This window comes from Xyrauchen texanus, chromosome 12 (genome assembly GCF_025860055.1).
Source record: "Xyrauchen texanus isolate HMW12.3.18 chromosome 12, RBS_HiC_50CHRs, whole genome shotgun sequence".
NCBI lineage: Eukaryota > Metazoa > Chordata > Actinopteri > Cypriniformes > Catostomidae > Xyrauchen > Xyrauchen texanus.
In genome coordinates, this window is record NC_068287.1 from 13,226,808 (window position 1) to 13,253,977 (window position 27,170).

The 27,170-nt window shown below is 37.7% G+C and overlaps 1 protein-coding gene across 3 annotated transcripts in view; it reads left to right on the forward strand.

Annotated features, from left to right (window-relative positions):
• Nucleotides 1-27,170, forward strand: part of pbx4 (pre-B-cell leukemia transcription factor 4) — a 57,654-nt gene that overhangs the window by 27,207 nt on the left and 3,277 nt on the right. For 2 of the 3 annotated variants that reach the window (XM_052139456.1, XM_052139458.1), the window contains 5 exons: nt 14,383-14,627; nt 16,163-16,353; nt 16,457-16,592; nt 18,086-18,242; nt 27,003-27,089. In XM_052139456.1, coding sequence (XP_051995416.1) covers nt 14,383-14,627; nt 16,163-16,353; nt 16,457-16,592; nt 18,086-18,242; nt 27,003-27,046 — 773 coding nt within the window. In that variant the 3' untranslated portion in view covers nt 27,047-27,089. The remainder of the gene's footprint in view (nt 1-14,382; nt 14,628-16,162; nt 16,354-16,456; nt 16,593-18,085; nt 18,243-27,002; nt 27,090-27,170) is intronic. The other variant, XM_052139459.1, reaches the window with a different exon arrangement.

The following is a 27,170-nucleotide window of genomic DNA, read 5'->3' on the forward strand; positions in this document are numbered from 1 at the left end:
ATGAAAGATGACACAGAGCTATCATATTCCATATCCAGATCCACTATTAGTTTTGCTGACACAGAGTAACTGATGCATAAACACATTAGAGTGCCTTTTCCCTTCTTGAAACTAAATGTTGTGCATATAAAAGAGTCAAAACTAGTGCTATGGTGGACAATTTGTTTATATAAAAAATACACAACAAACTATTTACATGAATTTTTACACAAAGTATTTACAAACCATTATAAAATTTTACATGTTTCTAGCAACATGCCAGTCATTGTAGCAGTCACATTTGTGTACAAAGCACATAGGCACAACACAGGAAGAGTACTTCACTGGTGTCTTTGCATGACACTGCCTGCACTTCAGACGACCAGCGGTGCAAGATTTGGTGAACGGCCTGTGATGTGCTCTTCGTGGAGCAGGAGATACGGGTCTGGCTGTGGATTGAGACCCCAACTCTGCCAGCTCCTCAGCAAGGGTCTCTCTGAAAGCCCTCCTCTCTTGATGAGGTGCTGTCCTGCTGCTCCACTTTATGTGGCCGCTTGCTGAGTGGGGGAGAATAAATAAATGTAATTTAGAAAGCTAGACACAACTTTTCCATCTTTTCTGTATTCTATATATATATATATATATATATATATATATATATATATATATATATATATATATATATATATATATATATGTTTTTCTTTTCGAGTGTGTAAATATGTATTATTGTATGTATATTTACTGTAAATACTGTATACTTTGCCAATGTACTATGGAACAAAGAGATGGGCCTACCCTCCCCCACCTCCCCGCATTGTAACAAATAGACTCTCAAACACAACATATATTCTTATTTTCAACTTATATTTATTGATTTATTTATATATATATATATATATATATATATATATATATATATATATGTATATATATCCATTTATATATATATATATATATAAATATATATTTACAGTAAATATACAAAACATCTATATAGCATGTCAATAGATCTGAAACAAACAATGAACTAAAAACACACACAAACGGTTCAAACACTCACTGAGGAAACACACGACAAAGGGTTATTACAAAATGTGTATTCATTATTCAAACTAAAGCTTATTTATGCGGAATATACAGTAATATATGTTATAAAACACAAGAAAACACTTACTTGTCCAGAGCAATGTCTCATCTCTCCATATTTCCTCTGCCTCCAAATCATCCGTATTGTTTTCAGAAATTTCATCTCCAAACTCAGAATTTTCACAATGAATGCCTTCTTATATCACATCCTGGGGTGAAAATCCTGTTTTTCGCATCCGTTTCACCATATTTAAATCTCCAAAGTTGTAAACAGTTCCAAAACAACTCTCCAATGTCTTTACGCACGGAGGAGCAAAACAGTGGGTAAAGGAGATTATAGTTTGCGCACACGCATAACAGAATCGTGCTCTAATCGTTCCACTAAAGCCGCATATCACTGTTTTCAGAATTTCATTGGCTATACGATGCGTCAGTCATTTCCACTCTTCAATGTAATTGGTTTGATCAGTAAACAAAGGAAAGTGGGTATGCCCTTACATTCGACACAGACTGTGGTTGGGTATTGAAGGCTTTGGACAGGACATGGAAGCTCCTATTGGGTCAAATGAGGTGTCAATCGAAAGGTCAGAGTGCGTGCTTCCATTTTGATACCGGATATAGGAAATGTTTACATCTGAACTGAAGTTAGTACCGATTATATGTGAAAGATTAGGCACAGCTGCCAGGTGCTTTGAAATGATGCAACAAGAGTCTGTGGATATTTATTGATGTAATAATGTGATTTGGACTAAACATTTTACTTGATTTGATCATTTGGACATTCGACAATGAAACAACACCGTTTTTGTCGGGAAGTTATGGCTCAGTGGACTACTATGAAGCTTCATAGGTGAGTTGCCTAAATTTTGTTATTGGTTGTTTATATGTTGGTGGTCTGACAAAGATATAGATTGTACCTGCTGTTGTGATTGTATCTTAAAATGGTTTATATCAATAGAAAATCAAGAAATGTAGCTTTCCAAAGATATGTGGCATGTGTACCAATGTAACACACAGCAGTTTTGTTTATCGCATACTTTTATTTTGTACATTTAAGGGCCCGTCCGCGGGCTTAGGTTTCCATGTCGTTAAGCATTCCCGATATGTACATTTTTATAACCCAGAACTTGCCAAATAAAATGATTAGAACATGCTTTTAGAGTCTATTTAAAACAGAAAATAAACATTGAGGTGTCATTTACCAGATCCTTTAAGTTTATTTTCAATAAATAATTTTTTTTACTTAAATTTTCTCAAAGAACATCAAACGTTTACCTGAAGTGACTTATCCAAACGTGTTGTAGATACTCAGAACGTCTACGTAAAAGAGGTGATGAAGGGTATTGTAGATGCTCACAATTATTTGCTTCAATTTGTTTGTGACGTTCAGTCTGCACAGCATTCCTCCTACTCCATTTAAAACTGTGCTACTCTTCCGGGTGTGTCGCACATGCGCCACTTCTCACGGGAACAGACCTACGCAAATGCGACACACGTGAACGTGCATACTGCTGCTTAATGGAAGCAATTATTTATAGTTAAAAAGTACTTAAATATTGATATTTTTGCACCAAAAGCATTCGTATCACTTCATAAGACATTAATTTAACCACTGGAGTCATATGGATGATGTTTATGCTGATTGTCTATGCTTTTTTGAGCATCAAAATTTGTGTTACCATCCACATCCATTATAAGGACTTACTGAGCTATTTTTCAAATTTTATTTCTTTTGAAGAAATGAAGTCATACACATCTGGGATGGCATGAGGGTGAGTAAATGATGAGAGAATTTTCATTTTTGGATGAACTATCCCTTTAACACTGTGAGTGCGTGACTTGCAGACAAGGTAAGGGTTTTCTTTTTAATTATAAAAAAAATAACTTTCCTTTTGTGTCTCTTCTGTGGTAGCTTCTATACTACTCCAGATATACTGCTTGATTTTTGTATGACAAAGTGCTTGTTTGGTTCCTCATTTGTAAGTCACTTTGGATAAAAGCGTCTGCTAAATGACTAAATAAATCCATTATTTGTTGCTTTTTTCGGAAATCTAAACACTTTAATTTCCGTTAGTTCTAGGCATCCAGCCACTGAACAACATGGTCCACATTTTAATAATCACATTCTAATACAATCGGTTTAACATTATTAACTTTAATCATTTTAAAGTCACTATGGACTAACTAGCTGGAAATGTTAAGTGAACAAAGACGTCACTTCCTTACACCGACAAATAGCCCTTGAAATGGTCTATAGATAAGCAGCGGGAAACTATCTATTGACAATTCTGTCTAAACACCTCTGACCTTGCTTACTGTGTTAAATTTCCTTTAGCTGACAGACATTGACTATGCTTACATTGACACCAGAAAGCAGGTTATTACAAGAAAACTGTTCTGGTTTACATGAACTGTATAAGCAGCATACTCTTTACACCCGTATACATGCAACTCGGTCAATAAGCAGCTTTCTCCACAGCAATGTAATTTCCTGGCGACGCTTGTGTAAAAAACAAACATGGTACCATAGGAAGTCTTCACTATTTTATTCCCCTTTGCTTTATTTCCAGATTTTCAATGGCAGGTGACACTGTGAAAATCAATTGCCAAATAGAAAATGTACCCACATTTGCTACTTAGTAGGTGTTTATTTTGGATCCTGGTTATACACAATCAGCCGATGTCCGATAGTGCAGATAATATTCCCAATCAGTAAGCTCTGATCCCCAAGGTTACCGTTGCTCTCTCTGACAAGCTTTGAATGAATGGGAGATTGACATAAAATATATATATTTTTTTGGGCAAAATATTTTCACATACGGAACTGATAATATTCTTATCACATGACTATGATGCTGTAAACTCATTATTAACTATGCTTTACTAAGACTGGAATCAATACATTAACAAAGTTATTAGCTTTAATTTACCTTGGAGCAAATGTAGGTGTCCATGCTGATTTGGGAAAGAGGGCTGTCACAGTTTAATTCACAGCAAGCTCTTCTCAAGATTTATTTAAAGATTTTTATTAAAGTAATAAAAAATTATTCTCTCGTGTACCTTGTGTCACTATATTTATTTTCCCAGCAACGTTTAAAATGTCTTTATTTATATTTTTATTTATATATATATATATATATATATATATATATATATATATATATATATATATATATATATATATATACACATATATATATATATATATATATATATATATATATATATACACATATATATATATATATATATATATATATATATATATATATATACACATATATATATATATATATATATATATATATACATATATATATATATATATATATATACACATATATATATATATATATATATACACATATATATATATATATATATATATATATATATATATATACATATATATATATATATATATATATATGTATGTATATGTATATGTGTCCATAAAATTCTGATTATAACGGCTTAAACATTCCCATAGACTCTCTTTGGAAAAAGCAAGCGCTTGTCAGAGAAATGGAGGATGGCAAGAGTTGCTAAGATAGGATTGGTAAAACGCTTTCATGAAGGGACTTAGCAAAGGGCATCTCTAGAACGTAAGTTTGAATCCAGCTCGCGTCATCACCTAAACTTGTTCCTGCTCCTCTCCCCATCTTTTTCTCCTGTCCTGTTTCTATTCTCCAATGAATGATAAAAAGACCCAAAAAATAACAAAAAAGTTATATTACGATTAAATGATGAACGTACGGTTCTGTTAAATCTTTTCGACTCAGCTCTGTAAATGTGGCAGAGCTTTAGCTGTTAGTTTGCTTTTTGAGAGAGTGAAACTTGAACACACTGTGCTTTTCACCTGTACACACCTGATATGACACAGTGGACAGTCTCTCTCTTCTATCTTTCTGCCAGAGCTGCAGTGTGCTAAGGTTAGTTTACACTCCCCCTCAGTGCAACCAGCCGTCACTCTACCCGGCCCGGTTTGCCTCTGTCATATTTCTCGTTCGCTCGTTATAAATGGGAGCCTCTCCTCTGATCTATTGCTTAATTGCCATCTAATTTGCATAACAGTGCAAATTAACGACCTCTCAAATGAACGTTAATTTTTCACAAGGTCTTTAGGAGCTCCTTAAGAGGCGGTGCTAATTAGCACAGGAGGCAGCTGTGCTGATGAGCTGGAGAGCCAGAGAGAGAGCGCGAGAGGGGTGTGTCCATTGGAGATATCGGCACGGCAACAGCCCTCTTCCTCCTCATCATCGTCCCTGGGTGAAGTCATCTGTGGAGCCTTCTTTTGTCCTTCCCTGGTCCTCTGTTTCACTTGACTTCACTGAGTGTGTAGAGAGAGGCTGGTGTGTGTTCTCACCTGTGTGTTCATGTTTGACTGGTCACTACGTGCTGAGTGAAGCCTGTTGTACAGGCGCTCGGGTCTATGAAATGCTAGTTTACTTAATTAAGAGCTGATAAATGACACGTTGGATCCGACGGCGTGTTTGCCTAAGGTGGGAGACGTGCTATTCACACCCTAATCGGACCCTTCTCTTTTGACACTTAACCAATGACCGCTCCTGGGAGTGGAAGGAACAGTGTATTTGAGTGGTGATTTTATTGGGAACGCTACCAGGTGCATGCCACAGAGGCCCAGCAGAAATAGGCCCAGCAGATGCTTCTTAACCTGAGCTGCTTATAACAGGAACTGACCAGTGGATATTGCAGCTTTATACCACCCTGGCACTCACTCAAGATGAGTGTAGTGCTAGTTTCTCTCATGAAACAAGACACAAACGCCAACATTTTCATTCTTTCTCTGCAGTGTCGTCACTTTCTTTCTCTCATTCACCGCCTCACATTAGGCTTGTGATTTCCCCTCCCTCGTTTTAAGTTAAGATACTTAAGTAATTTTAACAATTGTCACTGGACCATTAACCCCTGATTCTTACCAGCAGAGCGTGCTAGCTGTAGGTAAGCCATTTTTTTTCTCTTTTTTATTCATCCCTAATGCGGTGTCTAAACTTAGCACGCGTCTTGTGCTCTGGTTCTTTAGCTTTCATGAACCAAACACCACTGCAGATCTTTAGAAGATCTCTACGTTTTGCCACCAAACACATTTCATATTTAAATTTTGTTTTGAAAATAAATTCCCCTTATTTACATCCCACTTAGCTCTCAGGTTAGCATGTTTGTTTGCATCCATGTGGGCGTGCTTTTCAGTGCGCATAAATCCCTCCCCCATCACATTCGCCTTCCACATTTTGATTTATTGACTGTTGTGGTCAGTGCACTGTCGTTTCCCCCTGCCAAGTGTCCCCCTGCACTCGTTTGCAGCCCACCATGTTTATCTTCAACTCTACCTCTCACTCGCCTTTTTCATCCCTATTCCCACTATTTCTGTATCCCTGCCCCCTTTTTTCTTAATCTCTTGTTAGTTCTTTCGTTCTTGTTTTGTCTCTTTTACTCCTTGCTATTTTATCTCCTCCTGTGACTCCTTTTTGCTTTTTCCCCCACAATTCTCCTCTCCTTACCTTCTCTTCCCCCCTTCTGCTCCCTCGCTCGCTCCCAGTGAAAGGCTGAGAATACCCAAGGGAGCTGATGCAATTAAAATGCTAATCCTGTCTGTCTACAGAGAGAGAGGTAGAGGGGGGGCTGACAGCATGAGGGATTGCGGCTCACATGGAGAACTCGACTGAAATGGAGAACAGAGGATGGGGGAGGTGGCTGGGTCACACAGAGAAAGAGAGAGAAGGAGGCGGGATATGGCGGGAGAGAGCGGCCGAAGTGAAAGGAAGGGAGGGTGGGGGGGTGGGGTCTAGGAGAGAGAATGCGTTAAGAGGTAGAGAGAAAGACAGACGAGGCCCGAACAGAGGCAGTGAACACAGGCGTGATGGACTTTTTCTTTGATGATGCACTGAAAATGCCAGCATTATTATACCGCTACCAACAGCGAACACAATACCTTTGTCTACATTTAACACATCACCTGTGCCATACCTAAACAGCACAGCTGTAATGGCCAGGTTCTACATCGATTATGTATGCAGTCGAAACCATCTGAGCACTCTGAATATTTCATAGGACGACTCGCCAGTGCTGTCTGCAAACACCATTGAAGCTTGACATGCATTGGGCCTTCTGTTGGCCATTTTCAACAATCCTTCACAAATTAGGGAATTCCTCCCCACGAACGACTGTGTAAACCTCAGAGGAGGGGCTGGGCAATATGTCTTAAAAAATCTTTATAATTTTCAGCCTATTGACTATAATATATATCTCGATAATTATGTATTTGCTCTAAAATGGCTTGTGTTTAAAAAATATATATTATCAGAGGAACCATAATTTCATCCAAAGAGCCATTGTAGCTAAGTGGATTATTTTAAAGACATTAAAATAAAAATCTCATAATTAGTTTTCATCAAATAAACACAAGGGAGGATTAATAAAAAGCATTATTTACGTTAAATGTTTTTACTGTGCAAAGCTACTTCACTGACTTATTTTTGAAACCCCAGTTGATCATTGCATAATACTAAATTATTACATTTACATTTATGCATTTGGCAGATGCTTTTGTCCAAAGCGACTTACAAAGCCCTTATTACAGGGACAATCCCCCTGGAGCAACCTGGAGTTAAGTGCCTTGCTCAAGGATACAATTGTGGTGGCTGTGGGGATCGAACCAGCACCATTCTGATTACCAGTTATGTGCTTAAGACCACTACACCACCACCACTCCACTTATTACTGTGGGACATGTCAGGTTTATTATTATCATTATGATGATGATTATTAGATTTGCGTTATAGTCATTTAAAAAGTAATATATTTCTGTCCTTGTCGTATTTACTTCAACATCACAAGGAGCTTTTATTTTGACACAGAAATGGCAATGTGTATTTGACCGTTGCCAGTGTTCTACATTTCCTGAAACGCTGTTATCTAATTTTCTGTTATTCTGTGCCATGTTTTTAGATTTGTATAATAACTTGTAACTGTTACTAATGTTTGGAATTGCGCGAATGCTTGAAATCTGCATTACTTAGATTTCACAATGCACGTGAACCGATCTGAGAGTGCCGCAATGCGCCACACAGATCAGCACGTCACTGGTTTGTTCTGGATCACACACAGACCATGTTTATCTGTCTTTAAATCACAGACTTTTGTGGATTTAATAATCACATTTGACTAACTTGCAATTTTTATGTTATTTTGTTTAATTGTGCAGCCCTGAATGATTGTGAAATTAGTCTACTGATACACTCTTTATGAAACTTGATAGCACATTAAAATCATCGCAATATTCACGATATTGGTCAAATTTTCATTGTCAGCAAAATTATCTTGATTATATTGTTAATGTTCAATATATCGCCCAGCCCTAGCGAGCGTTTGCTTCGATCATTCATAAATTTAATGGAAGGATATTAGTGCAACTTGGACAGATGCACCACATTAAAATGTACATTATCTCATTAGCACGGCGGTGTGTTTATAATAATGAAGTGTGATAATTGAAAGATTTTGTAGGCTGGCTTTGTTCGTCTTAAAGACAATCAAACATTCAGATGCAACAAACCGGTTCTGCTCATGGCTTTTAGCTAATCTGGTCTGTATTCAGAATGTAGCTACAACAGCTAGCTGCAAAGCTATTATAAAATTTATTCAGCCGTAGCGAAATTGGCACTTTATTTATAGATACATCTGGTTTTCACAATAAAAGCTGCAATAAATTGTAATATAAAGGGGTATTACTTGTAATTTGAAGGGCTCCATATCCTCTAGTGCTGAGTGTTATGGGTTATTTGTGTAATTATCAGTAATCATGGCTTAATTGAGAATTAGGGTAAAGAAAAGGCTGCATGCTCGAGGGATTCGGCTGGAGGCAAGGCTCTTAATGGATATTGTGGGTGATACTTTTTGGGGAGGTGGTAATTTTCACTCTATTCATTGTGGGGCTGTGGTCGCAAAAACAACGACCCTCCCCTCACCCGTCACACTAAACTATACACACTTCTGCCTGGTCAACCTTAGGAAACAGTAAGTCTGGGACACAGTCTGGGGTAGCCAGGGCCTTGTTTGTGTACGGATCCACTTGTTTCAGCCAAAAATATACTCTAAATGTACATGGGTACACTGATTTGATGGCTTGGCTAGTGCGATGCAAGTGTGGGACCCGTTGTTCATATTTTACCTACTCTCCTGCATTACTATGACTGTAACAAGCCTTAGTAGTCAAGGGGCTAATAGAGCTACCTTCAAACGTCTGTAATCCGCATGTGTTATCATTCAGATAGCTAGCTATAAAGATGCAGAAAATGTCTTTTTTGCGTAACTTCAAGTAACGCAATGAAAGTAGTTCACCTGAAAGCGAAAACAGACCATTAGGCTAATGCCTGCTATAGGGACTTTTGATATAAAGGCAATTCATTTGAATCCCAGAATGCAACGACATGTGAAAATGTACCTTGAGTTGCTTGAATGCTTTTCACATACTATTTTCACCAAACGGAATTGCAAGATATGACTTTCAACAAGTTTTCTCGAGCAATCCCCCATCTTCCATTGTTTAAACAAACATATAGCAATGTCTCAAACCGTTATGTTTTGATAGTGCCACAGTGTTTAAACTTTTTGGTGAAATCAGCCTTTGAATGGCTTCCTTACTGTTATATCTATATATTAAGTAGGGATGGTCACCAGTACTCAAACACTCAGGAACTCTGAAATGGTAGCTATGATCGATCATGAAAACGATGATCGATGCTGATCAAGCATGATGTGACTTTTCACTTAATTCAAAATTCAGTGACTATTACCTGACAACTAAATGCAATCGTGCCAAAGAGAGATCTTATTTTTAATTTTGAGATTGATTACGTTGTGATTTTGGGAAGCATATTTATTGTCAGAGACGTCTCATAGCAAGCAAGCTGATATACAACAATACAGTGCTATTGTTACGATAACCAAAAGAGTGTAATTAACCGTGTTTTGAACACCTGTCTCTGCAAAATGTTTGCTGAACACATTTTATGATAATTTAATGTAAGAACTTTGACTCGTTAATGTAGGTTTAATAAAAGTGAATGTTTGTCACTAACTGTAAACCTCCCTGTCCTGGGTGGCAAAATTTTTGGTGGCAACATTTAAGTAAAACACACCTGCATCTTGACGAAATGAGAGTTGAAGATCTCTGAAAATTCCAACTCTCCGAGTTGAATAGAATGTTTCATGAATCATCACAGCATCAACAATACGGAGCACCATGGCTTTCCCACAGGAGCTTACTAAGATTACTATGGTAACCTGAAGGAAGAACAGATGCTTCATGTCATTGTCCCTTGAGTACTCGACGAGTGATTAGTCTGGCCAAAATGCCCATCCCTAAAATTGAGGCAGAATAGGAGAAAGTATTTTAACATTGGAACAATTATCAGTTAACAATGTAATTACTAATGAATCGATTAATAACAAAACCGTTATGGATCTTCTTTCAGGGGTGCAACAAGATGCCATTGCAGAGCAAAAATATGAGAAACGGTAATCCAACCGTCATTCTCAGTTAAAGGCGCACAGTTATCCACCATTTTCCTCAATGCGGAAGTGTTCTACCCATCATAACGGAAGCATGTTTTCATTTCTGTTCTCCATTGTTTTCACTTACATTGGCGTATGTTAGCGGATTATGTGGTTTTTAGTGGATTTTTTTTATTTTATTTTTAAATCCCCTTTTCTCCTCAATTTGGAATGCCCAACTCCCACTACTTAGAAGTTCCTCGTGGTGGCACGGTTACTCACCTCAATCCAGGTGGCGGAGGACATGTCTCAGTTTCCTCCACTTCTGAGATCGTCAATCCTCATTGTGCATTACACCGCAGAGACTCCGGGTTCAATGTTACTCTCTGCGATCCACGCACATCTTACCACACGCCCCATTGAGAGCGAGTCACTAATTGTGGCCACAAGGAGGTTACCCCATGTTACTCTACAATCCCTAGCAACCTGGGCAGTTTGGTTGCTTAGGAGACCTGGCTGGAGTCACTCAGCACACCCTGGATTCGAACTTGTGACTCCAGGGGTGGTAGTCAGCGTCTTTACTCGCTGAGCTACACAGGCCCCCGGTTTTAGTTTATCAAATGTATACATATGGTCAAAAGCTCCATAGTGCCGATACTTTAGAGAGTCCTGATGACAGTTTTTTGGTAGTACTAACTTGTCAAAGTTTAAGGAGCGGATGGATGACATGGACTAACCAAGGTGTGTTAACTTTGATATCATTAACTACTTTAAGTTATGACAGCCAATAACTCAAATAATTTTACTCCACTTGTTCTTCTCTGTCTGGAACCTTCGTATTGGTAGTTATACATTGCTTCTGTTTAGACAGGAACCAGAAAAGTCTTTAGAGGCAATCAGAATTTTCAGGGTGACACCCAGTGGTTGGTCAGGAAAACTGTGGATATGATAATTTGCCACCATAATAACAAAACTGAGTTTAAAGTTTTAATAGAAATGTAAAAAAAAATAAAGAATAATCATAATTGTGATCTCGGATCATGCACTTTCAATGTCACTTTTTCTTCATCTTTGTATTTCAAAGCGTAACTAAGAACAGGGGGCTGCAAATGTGCTATTGGAGGCATTTGCTTCATGAAAGCTTATGTAACAATGCTATTCTTTATAGCTTGTCAAATAACAAATAAGTAAATTGTGGGACTTCTCCGCGCATGTGTAAACAACTTTTTGCCCACACTAATGGTGTAGTTCTGTTACCAAAAAAAAACAGTTCCATCACAGAAATCTGATGCACTTTGGATTAGATTTAATGTACTTGAGAAGAAGCGTTCTTCCTTTTTGTTTGACTCTGGGGATTTTTGTTGGCAGAAAAAGAGAGAGGTAAAGAGACCGATGAGGGAGAGATGGTGAATCGGGGTCATTAGTTCAGGCGGCTGGGTCTGCTGCATTCCTGAGTTTTGAGAGGGGGAGAAACGAAAGATGGAATGCGACTCGGAGGGAGGACCTGAGTGGAAGGACCCTGAAGGGGCAAGAGAGAACAAGAAAAAGGAGCGCTTGCCAAGGGAAAGAAAACGTTTTCAAAGAGAGAGCGAGAAAAAGAGAGGGAGAGTTGGAAACAAAGTTTGTGCCATTATTGGGGGAGGGTAAGAGCTGAAGTCATTAAATGTGTTATCAGTTAAAGGGCCGGATTTGGCCCGTGGGCCACCAGTTGAATAGGCCTGCATTACATTATGTACAGCTTAACAGATCATAAGTTTAAGGATAGTTCCCCTAAAAATTTAATTTGTCATCATTTAGTAACAATGTTGTTACAAACCGGAATCTTTTGTTGAACAATTAAGGAGATTTTAGGCAATATGTTAGTCACAGCCACTATTCACTTTCATTGCATCTTTTTTCCATACAATGAAAGTGAATAGTGAACGAGACTTGAAACAACATGGAACAACATGAGGGTGAGTAAGTTATGCCAGAATTTTCATTTTTGGGTGAACTATCCCTTTAATGTTCATTCAGATAGTTCAGATAGAAATGTCGGAAAATGTACAAAAAAATAAAAAATCCTATATGGTTTATATGCTGTATATTCCCCATGGACTATTCATGGTCCCCCAAAGGTTTGTGGACTAGAAGACAAAGACTCTCAAACTGAGCTCCACTGTATCAAGTAGGCTATTTCTTTATGTTATCATTCTTACACTTTCAACTCAGTCACTGCCCGGCCCTCAGTCTGCGTATGGGAGTGTAGACAGAGTGCTTGTATACGTGTGTGAGCGATAGGCCAGTGGCAGAAATCTGACAGAGGTCTTGCTTTAATTCAGTGCTGGAGAGGTGTGTACTTATGGTCGCTTGTGCTTATAGTGACAGCACATGCTCTTCTATTATTGGACCAGTGCTTCACCACACACTGGTCTGCCACTGAGGTACCCTGCTGCCCTCTGCTGGCTCACAGATTAATTCCATTAATGTACAGAAAGAAATAACCTAATTTCTAACACCGTGTCCTACCTAACAAGTTTTCAGTGACAACTATTTGTCTGTCTTCACTGAAATCGAAAATGATGTCTGAAAAAATCATAGTCTATCAGAATGTATTGATGTTAATGTGTCATTGACAAAATAGTTGTCTGAGGTAATAAAAATTAGATGTTCATAAAAATGTAATCTTTGTTCCTTGTTGGTTTAATTAAAGCAAAACATTTAATTAATAAAAAAAAAAAAGAAGATTTAATGACTAAAAATTGTAATTAGTGTAACCATCATGTAAACGGTATTAAAATGCTTTCCTTGCACCTTTATACCATACCTCTTCTGCCATTACATTCCCTTGCTTCTGTATATAACAGATTTGTATATTATACGCGTGTGTGTGTGTGTGTGTATATATAGTCATGAATAAGTTTCCTTATTGCCTTTAAATTGTTTAACTTGGGTCAAAGGTTTTTGTTGCCTTCCACAAGCTTCTCACAATAATTTGCTGGAATTTTGGCCACCCCCATGCTTCACTGTTGGGATGGTGTTCTTCAGCTTGCTAGCCTCACCCTTTTTCCTCCAAACATAACAATGGTCATTATGGCCAATTCATATTTATCAGCAGTTTCTTAGGCTAAGAATTTTAGAATTGTATTATATATATAATATTTTTTAATTTTTTGTAAGTTTTCTTTACAATGATACTAAACACTTGACCCTCCTTGTTGTTGTTTTATTTTGTTTTGTTTGTTAGAAACCTTTAATTTTGGGTATGCCACTTAAACAGGAAGTCTTTAAAAACACCTTCAGTGCTTAAAGGGTTAAATTAGACTTTTTTTTTCTTCCTATCTTCAGATGGTTACACCCACTTACAATATTTGACTTTTGGCCCCAGATAAAAATATCAGTATGACTTTGAACTCAGACATTGAAAACATGTTCATAATAGTAGAGGTGTGTATTCAAGTAATTGTTTTGTTTGAATTGCATTTTTAATTGATGTTTGAATAATTTAATAGAATCAAACAAAAAATTTACATCATGCCATTGACTCTAATATACAGTTATATGGAACAAGATTATGGACTAATGAGATTTCACAGTGATTGGGGCTATCTAGTGCAGTGGCTCAAAAATAGAAACCAAGTGAACAACAAAACCATTTATTGCAGTTAAGCCAAATAATTTACATAAAAGAGAAGGCTTTAATTGTGTCTTTTATATACTTTGTGTCGAGTCTGGACGTAATATGAAGCTTGCAAAACCGCTCCATTTGAACTTCTCCATCTCTGATTGGCCAGTTTGTTCTGCTTTTGTCTTCTGCAGTGCTGAGCATTAGAGGTGTCCAGGAGGAGGATCCCCCTGATCCCCAGATCATGCGTCTGGATAACATGCTGCTGGCTGAGGGCGTGTCTGGACCTGAAAAGGGCGGTGGCTCTGCAGCAGCGGCCGCAGCTGCAGCGGCGGCTGGGGGATCGCCCAACGATGGCAGCATCGAACACTCCGACTACAGAGCCAAACTCGCACAGATTCGCCAGATCTACCACTCTGAACTAGAGAAATATGAACAGGTGAGAATTGGACACTGAACTTTATATATCAATCTCAGTGGATCAATCTCATTGACTTAACTGATTTCTATGGTTGGGAACAGAGAATCAGTTCTATTCTTTACAAAATACAGGAATTGGTTGATCTTTGTGACTTTCGGTTCTATTAATTGTACCCCTTCGTGAATTTTCCGCCGATGCGGCTGGAACACTGTACTGAAATACTCTGATAGTGTTTCCAGCAAAGCATTTCTGCAGCAGCGCTGCCCTCTAATGGGTCAAAAGTGTAAAACACACAAACAAATTACTCTTATGAGCCGGCTTTGTTGACTCAATAGTGCAAATCCAGTATAGTATTATGCTGCATTCCATTCAAGTCAGATGTGGGATATTCATACTTGATATCTCTGACCATAAATGCATTACATTGCTAGATGCTCAGAAGATGATGTTTAAGGAAACAAAACTGTAATGCTCCCGTAAGCTTAGCAGGTGTTTGACTGTCACCAGAGATGTCACCTAGCAACCCAACTGATAAACCATGCTGTATTGCTAGCATTTGTGCTACAGGTGTACGATTATCAAAAGATAGTATAATTAATCATGTTTTGAACACTTGCTACTCTGCTAATGTTTGTTAAACATGCTTTGATATCATGTAATGTAGGAACTTTGACTTATTTATCAATATTATTTAATAAAAGCTAATGTTTATCACTTATTTTGTGCACCTTCGTGGGTGCTGACATTGTATGACATCATGTACCTGCATCTCAGTGAAATCGGAGTTTATGCATTACTTTCCGAGTTGGAATTCTGAGTTCAAGTAGTGTTCTGTTGCACTTTTCCTTGTAGGAAGTTGAAAAATCTGACTCTCTGAGTTAAATGTAGCATATATCTTGCACATCGGTGTAAGTTATGAATGTCCAACTCTAAATTAAATAATAACTGTTGAAGTCTTATGAGCTTGAAGTACAATATTAGACAACAGAATACAGTCTAGAGATGTCTCTGGAACTGTTGCTGTTATGTCCTTAGACCTGTGAGACTTTAATCATTGTTCGTATGACAGTGTTTAATTAAAGATACGCAAGTTTTGTTATACAAAGCATTTATATATTTTTTTAAATGAATTTAATCCCATCACATTTCTTGTTTGTTTAGATACTGTGCAGATATAACCTAGTTCGGTTTAATTATTGGATTGGATATATGTCTCAAAGTCATCAAACACCTTTTACAAGAACTGCATTTAATGTACTTCTGATTTGTTATATCTGACTGCAGAGGAAATCCAATAAGAATCGCAGTTCTCATTTAAAAAAATGTTTTCCTCAAAAGTACTAAATGAACTACTGGAATCAATACTGAAACAGTTAAGGAACCGGAATTGTAAAGAGGAATTGTAACCGGAAACGTTAAATTCCTAGCGATTCCCATCCCTACTGATTTCACTCCACCAATTAATGATTCTTGGAGTGAAGTAATAATGGAGTCTTCATTATTTGCACCTCTATAAGTTGATAAGTGATCTTCTAATCTTTTTGATATTGTAGGCTTGCAGTGAGTTCACCAATCATGTGATGAACCTGCTGAGGGAGCAGTCCCGTACGCGGCCCATCTCACCCAAAGAGATCGAACGCATGGTGGCCATCATCCACCGCAAGTTTAGCTCCATCCAGATGCAGCTCAAGCAGAGCACCTGTGAGGCTGTCATGATCCTGCGCTCCCGATTCCTCGATGCCAGGTATGTGTCTGCTGCATATCTTTGCATGTGTTTTCTTAGGAGGTTTATTCTGATGGGGTGTGCTGTTGCACTGGCCTAATTTCCAAACATATTTTGTTCTCAGACGTAAGAGACGCAACTTCAATAAGCAAGCAACAGAGGTGCTGAATGAGTATTTCTACTCTCACCTCTCCAACCCTTACCCCAGTGAGGAAGCCAAGGAAGAGTTGGCCAAGAAGTGTGGGATCACTGTCTCTCAGGTAAGGCCACACATGGCTTCGGTTGAAGGGTGGAAATGGATCTCCTGAATTGATCTTCATTGGGTTTGTACAGGATTTCCACATGTCAGGAAAAACTGTAATGTTCTAATTCAGTGACTTTCTTTCTGAAAACTGAAATACCCTAAAATATAATTAATTGTTATGTCTCTATGTATTTTAAAACTGTATGACTGTCACTAACATTGTTTTCATAAAATGTAGAATGTAGTCATATTTCAGCACCTTTTTGTATCAATTTTAATTATTTTTTTACTACTGATTAATCATGAATATGTGATTTGATATCACTCAGGCATTGTGTTTACAATGCATCTTAATTGCAAAGCTCATAAGATAATGTTTTCCATGTTTTTCTCACCAGGGCCTTCAATTTGCAGTTTAAACAACTTTTACAACAGTTAGTTTCAGCTATGCATTGGCCATGGGGCATTCAAAACAAAACAGTGGCAGTAAGCAATGCACCAATGATTAAATGGCCTTTTTTAAACATAATTTTGATACTAGAGGTACACCGATATATCGGTTTTACTGATTAAACGTTGCCGATAGCTGCATTATTGAACTATTGGTTATCTGCCAAAATCTTTCCTCTGTGGCCTGGGTGGCGGATTCAACAGTTAGAACTGCTTGGTTCTACAATGGTTCCCAAACTTTTTACAGTAGCGTACCCTTCCATACATTCATCATCCTTTTAGATCCCATGTAGATATGGGTCAGGAGCTCCAGTTAATGTTCACATCAACCTTCAGAATGGGGAAAAATTTGGATCTCATTGATTTGGACCACGGCTTGATTGTTTGTGCCAGATGGGCTGGTTTGAGTATTTCTGTAACTACTGATATCCTGCGATTATTTTATTTTATTTATTTATTTATTTATTTTTAAATCTAAAACTGTATTTATGGAATGTATTAATTTGACTGTCTGTGCCCTTCATAACAAGTAAAGGTTAGGAATTTGTTTTTACATTCTATTTAAAAAAATAAAGACTATTGGAAGATTAATCTTTTATCTGCATTTTCACCATCTTAGCTATCTGTATCAGCAAAATCCTCTATCGGTCGACCTTTGTTTGAAACATAGTCACGTTCGATTTTCCAACTGTTTGTAACTTGACAGCAAATATACTATTTCAAATCACAGTGGAAAGTCAGCAACGCAAATAGGAAAAGTTGAATTAGGCTTCTTTATTCAAACAAGTAAATACATTTGTTTCATCTGCTTTAAAGGCATAGTTCCACCCCAGAATGAAAATGTGTTTGTCATATTCTTATATACCCTCCTGTTGTTACAAACCAATATGAATTGACACACAAAAGGAGATGTTTGGCATAATGACAGCCTTAGTCACCATTCACTTTCATTGTATGGAAAAAAAGATGCAACATTCTACCAAACATCTCCTTCAGAGGGTGAACTATCCCTTTAAGATGAAATTCTGTTTTCTGATTTGAGTTGTGTTTTAACCACAGGTCTCGAATTGGTTTGGCAACAAGAGAATTCGATACAAGAAGAACATTGGTAAGTTCCAGGAGGAAGCAAACCTGTACGCCGTTAAAACAGCAGTGGACGCTGCCAATGTGTCAGCACAAGCCAGCCAGGCAAACTCCCCAGCAACACCCAACTCAGGTAAAGTTCACACCAGCTCCCCCATCATCTCTAGCAGATAGCCAATCCACACAACCGTGCACTTACAAACACTTAGAGCACACTTTGTACACACTGTTTACTTCAGACCTCTGTCTACATGCTTATTATTTTTAAAGTCTTGATTAATCTCTACCACTTTCAGTTCTTTTATGTGTTCATCCATTCCCAAGTCTGTACTTGTCTGTCTAGAATTTTGAAATCTTTTTTCACTATCTGCCAATTCATCTTTTTGCCTGTTTAATCTGATATTTGCGTGATATAGTTGCTGGGAACTTCTGATTTAAACTAGTTTATTTTATCGTGTTGCACCATAAAGCCTACATAGATTGTAGCTAGGCGACAAGTATTTTGTAAACATCAGCAGGATATTGCCATCACGGTTCAATTGTTGTGCTAGGGCTGGGCGATATGACGGTGTACACGTGTGACGGTAAAATATTGTAAGCCGGTAGAGATTTTGCCATACTAGAAGGTAAAGTTTTGCAGCTGTGATTGGGAAGGACTGCTTTACGTTGTTTAGACATGACAGTGACAAAGACACATGGGATAATACAAAAATACAGAGTTGGACATGTTGCAAACAAGTCAAGATGAGGAAGAACTTGTTTTTAACGGATGTTGTTAGTAACAATGCGAAACAGAGTTTAGGTGTTTACGGTTGCCCAGCAACATCACAACTTGCTGCATTAAGGCTACGTCCGGACTAAACAGTTTTCAGGAAAATGTATGTGTTTTCAATGAAAATGTATTTATGTGGACATGGCCTAAAATAAATGTGTGGTCACAGGTGTGCGTATATCAGTTATTTTACGACTTCGTGGCTCATCCAATCTGATTGTCGAGTCGAACAATGTTTTATAACGTTTTACTGTTTTGAGTCTTTCATTGTAATATGTAATATGCAGCTTATCATTCATTCATGATTATGAATAATCTTATCTTTTGTTTTGCATCCATCAAATTCCGAAGAAGGAGAGAAAAGAAACAAATAAGTAAAACAAATTTGTAACCTACTGGTATTACCACATGGTTGCTGAAATTTACCCCATTTTATAGTTGAATTTCCAGCAAAAAACAATATCTTGATTTCAACCGTTACTGTTAAAAGATTTCACTTAAACCACCCACCACTAGTTCCTGGCAGTGTGAAAATTCTATTTCTTTTTCTGTTGTTGCATGGTTTTATTCTTTTGAAGCGATCAAGATAAAACATGATGATTTTAATAACTAACTAACTAATCCTTCCTTAAACGGTGTGCTTTTTTTACCATTGGCTTACCATTTGATGCTATGTTGGTGTTTTGTTTGTTTGTTTTTTGTGTTATTTTCCATATTCACATACGCTCATGTAACTCTCGTACATTCGCACACACTTGGTTAGTCTAGTACAACCTCTATTTGCTATGGAGGCAGAATGGAGAAGGTAGGTGATTTAACTTTGTTTTGTCATTTTTAACCATGATCCACCACCACGAACATTTTTAAACCCCACCCCTACATATCCTGTTAAACATCCTGTGGACATCTTATCAACAATTGACCATTTGTTTCTTAAAAGTAAGTGGGAGGAAGCAGTTGAATTTTATGACTTAATGTAAAGGACCAGACTGCATTGTCACAGTGTCACAATATATGTGATGCTTGCTTGCTTTTTCAGGGTGAATCTCACAAAAAATATGTTCAGGTCACATTCACCCAAAAATCAAAAGAAGCCAATAAGTTTTGCATAAATGAAATGAATGAGGACCATTGAGCTTAATTGTCATGAAAATAGTTTTGCATTTCCTCGCCCCTTTGTCATTCCAAACCTGTATGACTTTCTTTATTCTGTGGAACACAAAAGAAGATATAAGGCTGAAAGTTTGAGACTGATAACCTCAGTCATCAATCACTGTATTGCATCTTTTCTCCATACATTGAAAGTGAGTTTTGACTGACCCCAAACACTTTAAAGTAGGCATCTTTGGGGCCTGGGTAGCTCAGCGTGTATTAATGCTGACTACCACCCATGGAGTCGTAAGTTCGAATCCAGGGTGTGCTGAGTGTCTCCTGCCAAGTCTCCCAAGCAACCAAATTGGCCTAGTTGCTAGGGAGGGTAGAGTCACATGGGGTAACCTCCTCTTGGTCATGATTAGGGGTTCACGTTCTCAATGGGGCACGTGGTAAGTTATGCGTGTAACGTGGTGAGTAGCATGAGCCTCCACATGCTGGTAGTCTCTGCGGTGTCATGCACAACAAGCCACGTGAACAGATTGACGTTCTCTGAAGCAGAGGCAACTGAGACTTGTCCTCCATCACCTGGATAGAGGTGAGTAACCACACCACCATAAGGACCTACTAAGTAGTAGGAAGAGGGCATTCCAAATTGGGGAGAAAAGGAGATAAAAAAAATTATAATAATAAAAACAAATTTAGGCATATTTACCTATAAGCAAAAAATAATTTCTTTTGATTTTGATGTGACATATGACCCAAACATGTTCTTGACAGGTTTTGTGAGCTTTACCCTTCTATTACCTCTAATCAACAGAAATGGTTGAACAGATTATAAGTACTTGTTTTGGATTTTGGAATGTGGTTTGTCCTGAATATCATTCCCTGCTCAGAACATTAAGTAGACAGGGTTTCATATCACACAACAGTAGCCTGTAGGCTTTCCAAACCTGACCCTGGCAAAGTTGCGTGCCTGATCGGCTGCATATATTGCCTGCAGGATCATCTGGGTCCTACACCCTCTCTCATGCAGGAGACGCCTACCTCGGCCTGCGTACACTCAACGGGGATAGCGTCAGCGTCACTACCGCTGTGCAACAGCAGGTAGGCACTGAGGACATCCCAACAGCCTCAATGCCCTCCCTCTCCTGCTCACAGTGTAGTGCTCCTTTCCCCCATTTCCCCAATGCTACAGCATCAAGAATCATACCCCAACCCGTGACATCCACCTTAGCTCCCACCCTAGACCACCTCAGCTCAGCTCGATAGATTGAGTCCTGAGCGTAGACCTACACCCTGAAAGCTTTCTCCACCAACTTCCCTGTGGGCTCTGCTCCATTTAATTTCTTTATGAATCATCCATAAAGTCACATACCAAGCCAATCCTTCATCCACTTCCTGTTCCAGTTTTTCACTTGGGTATCTTTTTCATCAAAACTCCATATCAGTTTAAGGCTGCATTTAAACTGTCAACCAGTCCCGGATATTTTTTACTTTCATGTACATGTTTACATGCTCAAACTTGCGGTCAACGACTTTATCGGGTTAAGGTCATAAACGTTTTGAGCAAAAACGATCAAGACAGGTAGATCTTGCCCCGATTTCACTCTGCACATGAACACCTTTATCAGTGTTCATGCCCTTACCAGTGTTATTATAATTAACAAAAGTGAACTTAAATCATTTTTGTTAACTAAAATTATAGTAAAAAAAAAGAAAGAAAATGAAACCAAAATAAAATGCTTATTCATAACTCCAAAACTAAATAAAATAAAAATGCTCTGGAATTAATTTTAGTTTGTGATATACTGTTCTATGGTGTGAATATGGGCAAAGTGGGACACTTTTGGAAATTGTACTTTTCTTGGCACTTTGAAATATGATCTAAACGACACAACCTACAGTAATATTATACATTTGAAGAAAGCAAAGGATGTCATCACCTTAGTCAAAGCAACAGTGAAGAAATATTCAATACTGGGATGTAGAACATTTGAAGACCCTCTTTTGACCAAACCCAGATTTCTTTAAGCAGTACTGGTAAAGTGGGACATAGGGAAAATGATTCTCTAGAAAATACCTACAAGTATTTGGATTTAATGTGTATATTTTCTTATACACTTTCACATCATAACATTTAAGTAAACTTTTTTTTTGTAACTCAAATTTCTGTCATTTTCTTTACCATTGCTTTTCTCATCAGTGGTCATGAAATGAGCTCTGCCACACATCCCAGAGTAAAATTATCAATTGAAAACCTCAAAAAAATAAAGGGATAGTTGAAGTCTTTTTATCATATACGCAACCCCATGCCACTCCAGATGTGTATGAGTATTAGAAGAATATATCAGCACTGTAGGTCCATGCAATGCAAGTCAACAGGGTCCAAAACATTAAAGCTTCAAAAAGCACATAGAGGCAGCTTATAAGTAATCCATGAGTGGTTTAATTAATGTCTTCTGAAGTGATCTAAGCTGTTTCGGGTGAGAAAAGACCAAAATCGTACTCCCTTTTCACTGTACATCTTGAAATTGCAGTCTACAGGAACAGTCGTGATTTCAAGCTCAATTACACTTACTAGTAGAGTTCGTAGAATCCTAGATGGTGCTGGGAAATGTAATCGAGCTTGAAATCATGATTGCCAAAGAGACAGCTGATGTCAAGGTTTACTGTTAAAAAGTATTTAAATATTGATCTGTTTCTCACCCACACCTATCATATCTCTTCTGAAGATATATATATATATATATATATATATATATATATATATATATATATATATATATATACAGTGAGGAAAATAAGTATTTGAACACCCTGCTATTTTGCAAGTTCTCCCACTTGGAAATCATGGAGGGGTCTGAAATTGTCATCGTAGGTGCATGTCCACTGTGAGAGACATAATCTAAAAAAAAATCCAGAAATCACAATGTATGATTTTTTAACTATTTATTTGTATGATACAGCTGCAAATAAGTATTTGAACACCTGTCTATCAGCTAGAATTCTGACCCTCAAAGACCTGTTAGTCTGCCTTTAAAATGTCCACCTCCACGCCATTTATTATCCTAAATTAGATGCACCTGTTTGAGGTCGTTAGCTGCATAAAGACACCTGTCCACCCCATACAATCAGTAAGAATCCAACTACTAACATGGCCAAGACCAAAGAGCTGTCCAAAGACACTAGAGACAAAATTGTACACCTCCACAAGGCTGGAAAGGGCTACGGGAAATTGCCAAGCAGCTTGGTGAAAAAAGGTCCACTGTTGGAGCAATCATTAGAAAATGGAAGAAGCTAAACATGACTGTCAATCTCCCTCGGACTGGGGCTCCATGCAAGATCTCACCTCGTGGGGTCTCAATGATCCTAAGGAAGGTGAGAAATCAGCCCAGAACTACACGGGAGGAGCTGGTCAATGACCTGAAAAGAGCTGGGACCACCGCTTCCAAGGTTACTGTTGGTAATACACTAAGACGTCATGGTTTGAAATCATGCATGGCACGGAAGGTTCCCCTGCTTAAACCAGCACATGTCAAGGCCCGTCTTAAGTTTGCCAATGACCATTTGGATGATCCAGAGGAGTCATGGGAGAAAGTCATGTGGTCAGATGAGACCAAAATAGAACTTTTTGGTCATAATTCCACTAACCGTGTTTGAAGGAAGAAGAATGATGAGTACCATCCCAAGAACACCATCCCTACTGTGAAGCATGGGGGTGGTAGCATCATGCTTTGGGGTGTTTTTCTGCACATGGGACAGGGCTGACTGCACTGTATTAAGGAGAGGATGACCGGGGCCATGTATTGCGAGATTTTGGGGAACAACCTCCTTCCCTCAGTTAGAGCATTGAAGATGGGTCGAGGCTGGGTCTTCCAACATGACAATGACCCGAAGCACACAGCCAGGATAACCAAGGAGTGGCTCTGTAAGAAGCATATCAAGGTTCTGGCGTGGCCTAGCCAGTCTCCAGACCTAAACCCAATAGAGAATCTTTGGAGGGAGCTCAAACTTCGTGTTTCTCAGCGACAGCCCAGAAACCTGACTGATCTAAAGAAGATCTGTGTGGAGGAGTGGGCCAAAATCCCTCCTGCAGTGTGTGCAAACCTGGTGAAAAATTACAGGAAACGTTTGACCTCTGTAATTGCAAACAAAGGCTACTGTACCAAATATTAACATTGATTTTCTCAGGTGTTCAAATACTTATTTGCAGCTGTATCATACAAATAAATAGTTAAAAAATCATACGTTGTGATTTCTGGATTTTTTTTTTTAGATTATGTCTCTCACAGTGGACATGCACCTACGATGACAATTTCAGACCCCTCCATGTTTTCCAAGTGGGAGAACTTGCAAAAGAGCAGGGTGTTCAAATACTTATTTTCCTCACTGTATATAATCACTGGAGTCGTATGGATTACTTTTTTGCTGCCTTTATGTGCTTTTTTGAGCTTCAAAGTTTTGGCCTCTATTGAGTTCCATTGTGAGGACCTACAGATCTGAAATATTCTTCTAAAAAATCTTTGTGTTCAGTAGAAGGAAAGTCATTCACATCTGGTATGGCATGAGGGTGAGTAAATGATCAGAGAACTTTCATTTTGGGGTGAACTATCCCTTTAATTGTTTACTCCCCAAAGTTAAGTTTAGTAATGATTTATAATAATTTAAGGACATTCATATGGATGCAATGTGGATCAAGCTTAAATGTCCATTGTCACTTTACTCATATTCACCCCATGTTATAAAACGTTTAACATTTACAATCCACTTTAAACATGAAAATACCACAAGCTAGAGGTAACACAAGACTGCCCAGAGAAATATAATGATGTTAGACTTTTAAAATTACAATAGTAAACGTTCAGCTTTGGCAGCCATAAAAAAAAATTGTAAAACTAAAATAAAATCTAAACAAACTACAAAACACTTAGAAAACTAAAACTAGCAGACAAACTGTGAAAACTAACAAAAACTAAACTAAATTGTAATGATGTATTGAATATAAAAACCATAATACAAATCCAAAACTATAATAACACTGGTTCTTTCAGGCTTATCCATTGTGCGCAAGTGTTGTCTACATTCCTGTTTACATTTTGTCATCAATAGCAGAGAATAATTATATCAAACATTGATGTTTAAACACTGTTTTCATGCGTTATCAGATATTTTGAATGAGCTGATACTTGGTAGTTATCAGCGTATCGGTGTGCATGAAAACGCACTCACTGATATCTGGACATCTTGTTGCAACAAAAACATACATCAGATAAAAAAAAATTCCATCTCATTTGAGCCTCTCATAAATATGGACATAACTAATATCAATCATCTGACCATATAAAGACTCAAGGCTGAATTCCTTCTTAATTTAGGATTTTTCATCATTGTCACATGACAGGTAGACCAGGTCATGTCTAGAATACTCACCTGGCGCTCAGGTAAGGTTAGCAACCTTGTGTGAATCATGGAGAGAGAACACCCTCATTGGCACGCGATAAGAGTGACGGATGTAATGTTAAATATATTTTATTTAGATTATTATTTAAAAAAAGTCTTGAAAATGCATATCAAATTACTTATTACAGTAGTCCTGCCTCTTAGTCACTCTGTTCATTTTTATTTTAGTAATCATTTTGTCTTTTATTCAATATTTCATTATGTAATATTCATTAATTGCACTTACTTTGATTACAACTAAATAGCATATAATTTTAGTCGATGAAAAAAAACATTTTCGTTGTTGATAATGTGCAAAATTGCAGTGACATGTATCAAACTGAAACCGACCAAACTTAAACCAAATATTCAAACATAAACTGTCCTGAACCTGAGCACCTGAAATGATAAATAATACTGCAATATTAGCTACTTTTCTGTGTCATGAATTTTTCACTCTTCAGAGAAAAGTACATGTTTTTCACAGTTTCGTATATCATTGTTTGATTATCATCATGATGCATCCTTTTTGTCCGCTGACTAGATTAACACTCATGTAGCCTGTTTTATTTAGTAATGAGCTGTATAGGAAGCCAAATGCCCTAAAAGAGGCTGTGGTACTCAGCTGCACCCACTAGACTGCGCAGAACAGATCAGTTTACATGCACAGCCCACTGATAGCCCGACACAGACCAGTTTCGACGCAACGCAGATTCATTTGTGCAGTTCAGCCTGCACTTTCAGGTGGGGTATTAATTTAAACACCGTGTGTAAGTGACCTGTAATGACCTGCGTTAAATTAAGCACATTTTTAAAACATTGCAAATGTGCATTAGGTGTTGCAGTGTACATGCAGCCTTAGATGTATTAAAAATTAGACATATTAGAGAAAGACATAGGAATGAGCTTGCCTGGGCTCTGTGGGAATAAACCCACAAATAGATTAAACTTATTATCAGTGTTGGGTAAATTACAAAAAAATATTAATCCACTACAAATGACTAATTACTTCTCTAAAATTGTAATCATATTACTTAACTGATTACATCATGGAAAAGTAATCACATTACTAGTTACTTTTAAGTTAATTTCTAAAACTTTTTTTACAGAAGTTTTTCACTCGGCAAATTCAAAATAATGTCTGTATTTCCTCATTCATTGTTTTTGTCCCTTCAGCTGTAACCGAAATGCAAACAGACCATGAACATAATTTGTTTTAAAGGTATTCTACATAAATATTATATTAGAAATATGCATATCCCAAGCAATGTACTTAATCACATTACTTTCAATTAAGTAAATTACTTTTAAGTAACTGTAATGTGATTACAAGAATTTCTGAGAAGTATTTCTTAAAGTAATTAGATTACATTAACTAATTACGGTGTAATCAGATTACACCCAACACTGCTCATTATGCCTTTATGTAGTTTTCAATGAAAGGCTAAAATCATTTTATTTACATTACTTCATGTGTTTTGATCAGTGGTGTTAAATTACATTGTGTACCGCTTTTGGTATGACAAAGACACCAAGATTGTAGTTATGTTGCAACATTGAAGTTCATATGGTATGTGTTTACTGCAGGTGGATATCCTGCACCATGCTACACACCTGACGGCAGGCTATGAAGATATGTCAGGAAGTCCTCTTTACACCCCACACCATCTAGACGTGAGTACCACATTTATCTCTACAATCAACCACAAACTCCTGCACACGTCGTGAAATGAACAAGGTGTCTGCAGGTTTTTG